The 9500-nt window shown below is 46.9% G+C and overlaps 1 protein-coding gene across 6 annotated transcripts in view; it reads left to right on the plus strand.

Annotated features, from left to right (window-relative positions):
* Positions 1-9284, plus strand: part of LOC100403160 (sodium/potassium-transporting ATPase subunit alpha-4) — a 40947-nt gene extending 31663 nt beyond the window's left edge. For all 6 annotated transcript variants that reach the window (XM_035279136.3, XM_035279138.2, XM_035279137.3 and 3 more), the window contains 5 exons: positions 1974-2119; positions 4436-4566; positions 4682-4783; positions 8583-8674; positions 8973-9284. In XM_035279136.3, the coding sequence (XP_035135027.1) occupies positions 1974-2119; positions 4436-4566; positions 4682-4783; positions 8583-8674; positions 8973-9001 (500 nt within the window). In that variant the 3' untranslated portion in view covers positions 9002-9284. The remainder of the gene's footprint in view (positions 1-1973; positions 2120-4435; positions 4567-4681; positions 4784-8582; positions 8675-8972) is intronic.
* Positions 9285-9500: the final 216 nt, after the last annotated feature.

The raw sequence follows: 9500 nt of genomic DNA on the forward strand, positions 1-9500 counted from the left end.
CACGCTACAGGATTACAAAGCAAGCAGGCTCACCAATTATGAGGATAGCCAGAGAAGCCTTATGCAGGAAATAGGACTTAAACTTGGTGTGGGAGGGTAGGGCTTAGACTAGGAAGTGTATGGTCAGGTGTGGGAGACCGGAGGAGTGGGGAATTTCATACAGCACACTTAGAGAAGTGTGAATACGCCAGGTTGGTAGAGCCCTTAGTCTTTATAAAATAGTGGAAAATAAGACTGTGGACATAGATATCATTTGTGCTGGGGTCAGCCCTGACAGACACTTAAGAGTCCATAGAAGTCTTTGTTCATTTTTTTTTTTTTTTTTTTTTTGAGACGGAGTTTCACTCTTGTTACCCAGGCTGGAGTGCAATGGCGGGATCTCGGCTCACCGCAACCTCCAGGGTTCAGGCAATTTTGCCTCAGCCTCCTGAGTAGCTGGAATTACAGGCACGCACCACCATGCCCAGCTAATTTTTTGTATTTTTAGTAGAGATGGGGTTTCACCATATTGACCAGGATGGTCTTGATCTCTTGACCTCGTGATCCACCCGCCTCGGCCTCCCAAAGTGCTGGGATTACAGGCTTGAGCCACCGCGCCCGGCAAGTCTTTGTTCTTGAGTTGCCAGGTGCAATGGTATTCGAGAAAATAGGGTGAGAGATGAGCAGGTAAGAGACTGGGGACAAGAGAATCATCACGGGCCAGGCACAGTGGCTCACGCCTATAATCTCCACACTTTGGGAGGCTCAGGTGGCAGATCACCTGAGGTCAGGAGTTTGAGACCAGCCTGGCCAACATGGTGAAACACCCTGTCTTTACTAAAAATATAAAAATTAGCTGAGTAGTGGCAGACATCCCTGTAATCCCAGCTACTCAGGATGCTGAGGCAGGAGAATCGCTTAAAACCAGGAGGCGGAGGTTACAGCGAGCCAAGATCATACCACTACACTCCTGCCTGGGCAACAAGAGCAAAACTCTGTTTCAACAAAAAAGAGAGAGAGGGAGAGATCATCCCAGTATCTTGGGGAGAAAACACATGGGGAAAGCCCAGATTTAGGAGTTAGACCTGTGTTGGACTCTCATTTCACCCTTGCTAGCCACGTGACCCTGGATAATGACTGAATCTGTTTTTGTGCTTCAGTTTTCCCACTTATGATGTGTAGATAATAGAATTGTTTTGAGGATCTATGTCAACAAGGTGCTTTCCCAGTGCACAGCTCGGTAGTTAGTAGGCAAACACTAACATCAGCTATTGCTTGTGGTCCAGGCAGGGAACAGAGGTTTTGACTAAGGAAGAGGCCAGGACAGATAGTAGAGATGTGAGAGGATAGGACTTGATGAGCGTCCGAATGACAGAGGAAAGGGAGAGGAGTCCAGCATTCACCCACAGAGAGAGAAGGCCAGGCATGGTGGCTTATGCCTGTAATCCCAGCACTTTGGGAGGCTGCGGGGCGCAGATCACTTGAGCCCAGGAGTTCGAGACCAGCCTGCACGACCTGGCAAAACCTCATCTTCTACAAAAAATATGAAAATTAGCCGGGCATGGTGGCGCACACCGGTCCCAGCTACTCAGGAGGCTGACGTGGGAGAACACCTGAGCCCAAGAAGTCAAGGCTGCAGTGAGCTATAATCGCGCCACTGCACTCCAGTCTGAGCAACAAAGTGAGATCCTGTCTCAAAAAAAAAAAATGGGAGAGGGAATCAGTGGCGTCTAAAACGCTTTTTAGTTTTAAGATGATGTGGTTCAAAGCTGACCCTGGGTCAGAGTTCAGAAACAAATGTCAGGGCTTGAAGGAAAGTCCCACAGAGATGACAGGCTCAGGCGGCTGATGGCAAGACTTTCCCGCATTACTCTCCAGACACACACCAGCCCAGCTAGAAGCAAGTCCCAGCCCCCAGCCCTCCCCTGGCCTGACTTTTGCAGCCTCCCTTCTCTGAATCAGGCTTCCCCATCCTTCAACTCTGTCATTCACAGGGATGATCCAGGCTGTGGCTGGATTCTTCACCTACTTTGTAATCATGGCTGAGAATGGCTTTAGGCCTATGGATCTGCTGGGTATCCGCCTCTACTGGGAAGATAAATTCTTGAATGACCTGGAGGACAGCTATGGACAGCAGTGGGTAAGTAGAATAGATAAGGTAGGAGTGAGAGTGACAGGGGAGAGTGGGCCTAGCAAATGTTTTAAGAGGGAAGAAGGGAAGCAGACAGCCGGTGCCTCTTGTTCAGTCCTGTATGAGCATTCTCACTCTTGCCCTCAGTCTCCAGCCACAACAGCAAATTCTCTGTAGTTCACCACAGGCTCACTCCAGTTGGCTCCTCCTATCTGTTGTCTGGCCCTGCCTTTCTGGGTCCTTTGGCTCCTTGGAGTCTTTGTCATATCAACTTTTCTGAGCTGATTTCTGTTGTCCTAGGTTTTATCCCAGAAATAAATGCTGTGTGCTCTCCTGTTATACTCTCTCCCTCTATGAGAGTTTAAATGATATGATTTAAAATCTGAAAAACAGCCAGGCACAGTGGCTCACGCCTGTAATCCCAGCACTTTGGGAGGCCAAGGCGGGTGGATCACGAGCTCAAGAGATCCAGACCATCCTGGTCAACATGGTGAAACCCCATCTCTACTAAAAATACAAAAAATTAGCTGGGCATGATGGTGCACGCCTGTAGTCCCAGCTACTCGGGCGGCTGAGGCAAGAGAATTGCCTGAACCCTGGAGGCAGAGGTTGCAGTGAGCCAAGATCATGCCATTGCACTCCAGCCTGGGTAAAAAGAGCAAAACTCCATCTCAAAAAAAAAAAGTAAAATTAAATCTGAAAACCAGCCAGGTACAGTGGCTCACGCCTGTAATCCCAGCACTTGAGAGGCAGAGGCAGGCGGTTCATGAGGTCAAGAGATCAAGACCATTTCTAGTTAAGGATGTGGAGTGGGATGGGGGACAGATAATAACCGAATATATAATATATCTCATCAAAGGATTGTAAGTCTAAGGGGGTCCGAGAAGTGTTGGAACCAGGATACTAGAGTGAGATAGAATTATAAAAACGGTGGTCAGAGAGAGTAAGATGCTTGAAATTACAGAGAAATTGTAGGTATTGGAAAGGATAATATCTAGACTTTAAGGATGGGAGGAAGCAGCCCAGGTGGGGAGTGGAGGACAATATCATGGGAGGAGAAGATAAAGGAACTGTGAGACCACAGCATTGGAAGGATGATCAACATGGACATTTCAATCTCCAAAAACAAGGACAGAAGTAATAGCGGAGTAAAGTGTCAGAAGCTAAAATCTTCAAGAAATGCTAGAGAGTGACGCAGGGAAGGCAACTGACTGTGATGGACAGTGGTGGATGATGGGATGCATGCAAATGTGCCGACTGATCTTATGTGAGTTCCATGTTCGGCTCATCAGTTTCCACCCTTTGTCTTCTACCGTTTAAGGGTCTGTATTTCTCTCCAAGTACAACTTTACCGCATCCCATGGGAGCTGATACGTAGTATTTCGTTATTGTGCAGTCCTACATATTTTCAAATGTATCTGATCTATGAGTTATTTATAAACATGCTGTTTTAGTTTTTAAAACATGAGTTTTTTCTCCAATCTAATTTAGATGTACCTTTTCTGTGTTCCCATAGCCCTCTGAGATCTCTTTTATAACCTGTCTATTGTGCTGACATAGTTAGCATATTTATTTTCCCCACTAGACTCTAAGTTCCTTATGTGTAAAGGGTGAATGAAAGAACAAACAAACGAATGAATGTCTCCCATCTGGTACCACTCTCTAAGTCCACCTTCTTCTCTTACCCCATCCTTCTTCTTTTTTTTTTTTTTTTTTTGAGACAGCATTTCGCTCTTGTTACCCAGGCTGGAGTGCAATGGCGCGATCTCGGCTCACTGCAACCTCCGCCTCCTGGGTTCAGGCAATTCTCCTGCCTCAGCCTCCTGAGTATCTGGGATTACAGGCACGCGCCACCATGCCCAGCTAATTTTTTTTGTATTTTTAGTAGAAATGGGGTTTCACCATGTTGACCAGGATGGTCTCGATCTCTTGAGCTCGTGATCCACCCGCCTCGGCCTCCCAAAGTGCTGGGATTACAGGCGTGAGCCACCACGCCTGGCAAACCCCATCCTTCTTATTAATTCAATACATATTTATTGAGCCATGCTACAGGCCATCCACTGAACTAAGCACAGGGAGAGGACATGAAGCTACATAAGGCCAGTGCTTGTCCTTGAGAAGCTTTCAGCTGGGCAAGGAAAGTATAAACAAATTGTAATACAACATCGAAAGCACTAAAACAGAGGCATGTGTGAAGTGCTGTGGGGGTCTAAAGAGTGAGGATCTGACTCAGCCCAGGGGTCCTGGAAGGTGGGAGAGGGAAGAAGCCGTAGGGTGTACGGAATCCCCTTCTGACACTGTCTCCTCTCTGCCTGCCCTCTCCAGACCTATGAGCAGCGAAAAGTTGTGGAGTTCACGTGCCAAACGGCCTTTTTTGTCACCATTGTGCTTGTGCAGTGGGCGGATCTCATCGTCTCTAAGACTCGCCGCAACTCAGTTTTCCAGCAGGGCATGAGGTGAGCCTCCCACCAAAAGCCCCAGCACTCTCCCAGGCCCTACACACCAGGACATCCTATTTCCCCCCGCCTTTTCCTCTCCCTTATGGTCACACCCTTTCATGTTTCTTCCCAGAAACAAAATCCTAATATTCGGGATCCTGGAGGAGACATTCTTGGCTGCATTTCTGTCCTACACTCCAGGCATGGACGTGGCCCTGAGAATGTACCCACTCAAGTGAGTAAGGGAAGGGATGCCCACAGGGGATGCCCAGGCACAGGGGAGCATGTGAGAGATAGGGTATGTTTCACTAGGATGGTCATGAGCCAGGAGCTGCCCAGATACATGGCGCTACATGTACACTCAGTGATACAAGCAGAGTCATCGGTGCTCTGATAAGTGGGTCTTATTTAGGGAGATATTAGAGACTGCGCCAAATGATCACAACCCACTAGACACACAAATTTAGCAGACTTAACAATGTTTAACAGCGTGAAGTCTTTTTCGTGGTGATGTGTGCTGTAGTTGTCCAAGGATACATATTGCTTGGAGCTGAAGTAACCATAAAAATAGCCTAATCTATGCTTAGCTAATTCCGTTGTACTTATGCAAATATGTTTTAATGTAGATGTACGTGATCGTGCCTACTGAAGTTCGTATTGTCTGGTGCCTTAACTTGTTCAATTCCAGGTTTTGGCTTTGTTTTGCTTTGCATTAACATTAGTATATGCTTGATGTGAAAAAAATTTCTATTTAAAAATGTACAGAGAAAAAAGCAAATGTTCCATTCCACTCCCATCCCCATTACCCACCCCAACTTACATAACTAGCCTCAGTTAATGATCGAGTATGTATTCTTCCAACACATTTTCTATGCATGTACGTGCTCTGCTCACCTTTCTATCCCATGTAGTGTTTCACACAATGCTATATACATTGTAGACACTCAATTAGTGTTTAATAGGAGGCATTGGCACTGGACTTGGATACTGACAATTCCAGGTGGAAGTCTCGACTCTGCTGTGCATTATTCTGTGACCTTGACAAGTACGTAACCATTCTGAGCCTCAGCTACACCTGCAAAGTCTCACTAATACACTCCAGGGATGGACCTGGCAGAGTGTTGTGGCATTTACATGTAGAAATGAGTATAAAGCACCAAATATGCTTGGGTCATGGTGGACACTTTGTTACTAGTAGCTTCATTCTTGTTGCTATTAATGTCATTGCAGACATAATAACAAATGCAGTTGAGCACCATGTGTGCTTTCAGACACTCTGTTCACCTTAACCATAAAACTTAGCACCTGATATTGTGATTCTGTATTGTGTGTGTGTGTGTGTGTGTGTGTGTGTGTGTGTGTTCACCCCCTTTTCTTTGATTCCCCTGAGCTTCTTGAGATTAGACCAACACGTTATCATTTTTATTTCCCCAATACCTAATGCAGACACAAATTACATACAACAATTGTTTGTTGAATGAAGGGATGAGGTGGCTATTTGTATAGAAATGTGTATATTTGTGTGTGTGTGGAACGAGCCGTGGCCTAGGACTGTACTGTCCAATATGGTGGCCCCTATCCATATACGACTATTGTGCCTTTGACATGTGGCTAGTGACACTGGGGAAGTAAATTGTAAATTTGTAATTTTACTTAATTTTACTTAAAGTCAAAAACTAAAGCAATGTGAAATATTTTTCTTTTTTTTTTTTTTTTTTTTTGAGACAGAGTCTCACTCTGTCACGAGGCGCCAGACTGGAGTGCAATGGCACAATCTCAGCTCACTGCAACCTCTGCCTCCAGGGTTTAAGCAATTCTCCTGCCTCAGCCTCCTGAGTAGCTGGGATTACAGGCACGCACCACCACACCCAGCTAATTTTTGTATTTTTAGTAGAGACAGGGTTTCACCATGTTGGCCAGGATGGTCTCGATCTCTTGACCTCGTGATCCGCCCACCTCGGCCTCCCAAAGTGTGGGATTACAGGCATGAGCCACCGCGCCCGGCCATGTGAAATATTTTTCTATATTACAACTTCATTATTTCGATTGGACTACATTCCCATTTCACTGTTGAAAATTTTGTGTCTGAGCGCAGACATGCTGTCAGTGAAAAATATTCACTGAATTTCCAGAACTTAGGATGAAAAGAAGAAGGTAAAATCTCTTATTGATAATGCTTATATTGAAGCGGGGTGTAATGGCTCCAATCCCAGCACTTTGGGAGGCCGAGGTGGGAGGATTGCTCAAGGCCAGGAGTTCAAGACTAGCCTGCACAACAAAGTGAGACCTCGTCTCAACAAAACGTTTAAAAATTAGCCAGGGGTCGCAGTGCACACCTACGGTCCCAGCTACTCAGGAGGCTGAGGTAGGAGGACAGCTTGAGCCTAAGAGTTCAAGAGTGCAGTGAGTTATGATCGTGCCACTGCACTCCAGCCTGGACCTCAGAGCATGTCCCTGCCTCTGAAAAAAAATTAAATCTAATTAAAAGAAATAATGTTTATATTGACTACATATTTAAATGATAATATTTTTGATATATTGGGTTATATAAAACTATAAAAACTGCCAGGCACAGTGGCTCAAGCCTGTAATCCCAGCACTTTGGGAGGCTGAGATGGATGAAACACAAGGTCAAGAGTTCAAGACCAGCCTGGCCAAGATGGTGAAACCCCATCTCAATATTTTCTAAAACAATTTAAAAATTTATAAAAAATTATTAAAATTAATCTCACCTGTTTCATTTTGCTTATGTGAATGTGGATACTAGAAAATGTGAAATCTGACATGTGGCTCACATTATATTTCTATTGGACAGTGCTGGTCTAGGCCATTTCTTCTGTCATCCAAGGGAACACCTGCTGTCCTGATTCAACCCCTCCCCAGAATCCATCTTCCTGGTCTAAGTATAAAAAGAGGTTTTGGAAGAAAACAATGTCCCCATCTTTGTAACAGGGAAACACCTGTATATTCGCTGACAGCCCACACCAGCTGTCTCAGATAGACCCATCCTGCTCAGACAACCTACCTTTTGTGGGCATAAGCACTAGAGTAGGCAGAGAGCAAAGGGGTCTCCCTCAGTGACTCCACAAAAGTTGGTAGAGAATCTCGTGAACACTGCATTAGCTCTAATATGACATTGATCATACTATATGATCACTGGCTTTTTATGTTTCTGTCTCGTGCCTCTTCTCTCTACCCCCAAACACTAACCCCATAGGCTTTGACCACCTCAAAGGTAGGGCTCAGCCTGGGCACAGTGGCTCCAGCCTATAATCCTAGCACTTTGGGAGGCCGAAACAGGTGGATTGCCTGAGGTCAGGAGTTCAAGACCAGCCTGGGCAATGTGGTGAAACCCTATCTCTACTAAAAATACTAAAAATAGCTGGGTGTGGTGGTACACATCTGTAATCTCAGCTACTCAGGAGGCTAAGGCATGATAATCACTTAAATCTGGGAGGTGGGGCCAGGCGCGGTGGCTCACGCCTGTAATCCCAGCACTTTGGGAGGCCGAGGCGGGTGGATCACGAGGTCAAGAGATTGAGACCATCCTGGTTAATATGGTGAAACCCCGTCTCTACTAAAAATACAAATAAATTAGCTGGGCATGGTGGCTCGTGCCTGTAATCCCAGCTTCTCAGGAAGCTGAGGCAGGAGAATTGCCTGAACCCAGGAGGCGGAGGTTGCGGTGAGCCGAGATCGCGCCATTGCACCCCAGCCTGGGTAACAAGAGTGAAACTCTGTCTCAAAAAAAAAAAAATCTGGGAAGCGGAGGTTGCAATGAGCCAAGATCATGCCATTGCACTCCAGCTTGGGCAACAAGAGTAAAACTCCATTGCACTCTAGCCTGGGCAACAGAACGAGACTGCCTCAGAAAAAAAAAAAAAAAGGTAGGGATCAACCAGATCTTACTCAACTGCAATCTCAGCACCCAGCTCTGTCCCAGGCACACAGTAGACACAAGAAATAAAACACGCAGTTCCTGTCCTCTGGCCTCTGTCTCTCCTGCCATGCTGACTGGCTCTTGCTCTCCACAGGATAAGCTGGTGGTTCTGTGCCATTCCCTACAGCATTCTCATCTTTGTCTATGATGAAATCAGAAAACTCCTCATCCGTCAGCGGCCAGGTGGTAAGGCTTCCCTGGGCCCCGCTCTGACTGAGTGGTCACCAGCCCCAACTAGCTCTCCTGTCCTGCCTGGACCCTCCAGACCCACCACTGACTTTCTCCCCTCCTCGCTGCCAGCCTTGACTGTGCCTGAAGCCCAGCCCTCTCTACCCTTTGGCTGCACCCCATGTTCCATCTGGCCCTCAGTGCCCTGTGTTTGGGACCGCCCGCCTTCAACCTTGTCCCTCTCTCCCTTCTGCCTGTCACCCCTGGGTGCTTCTTCTGCCTTCCCCCAGTTCACGCTGCCTCTTCTCTTCCACAGGCTGGGTGGAGAGGGAGACCTACTACTAAACTCATCAGAGGAAGCACTTCATGTGACACAGGGGTGTCATGAGACCTGGGGTGGGGGTGGGCAGAGATGATAAATTTGACACAACATCTGAGACCCTAGAATGAATTACCTTGGATGAGAAAGACTGGCAATCCTGAGATGGCTTGAGGGCATCACGGGCAGAAGATGAGGTGGGCTGAAGGAAGCCCAGCCTGTATCTAGCTGGAGCCTGGCAGGGAGGGGTATGGTCCTGCTGAGTCCCGTAGCCAGTTGAGACAGTAAATATCTGGAAAAGCCCTCACCGGCTGGATGTGTCTGATCTGATCTGGGGGTAGTGGGGATTACAGCGAAGCTCCCTCCGCAGTCTTCATGATGAAGGCCGGGGAAGTCTTTTGACGACCAGTCAAGGCCGGGATAGGATCACTATCAAGCGTCCTTGTCCCTTAAGGGCTACGCCCCATCTTAAAGTCACTCTCCAAGCCACTGGACAGCAAGGACAGGGCAAATGACCACCTCCAA

Source organism: Callithrix jacchus, chromosome 18 (genome assembly GCF_049354715.1).
Source record: "Callithrix jacchus isolate 240 chromosome 18, calJac240_pri, whole genome shotgun sequence".
Lineage (NCBI taxonomy): Eukaryota > Metazoa > Chordata > Mammalia > Primates > Cebidae > Callithrix > Callithrix jacchus.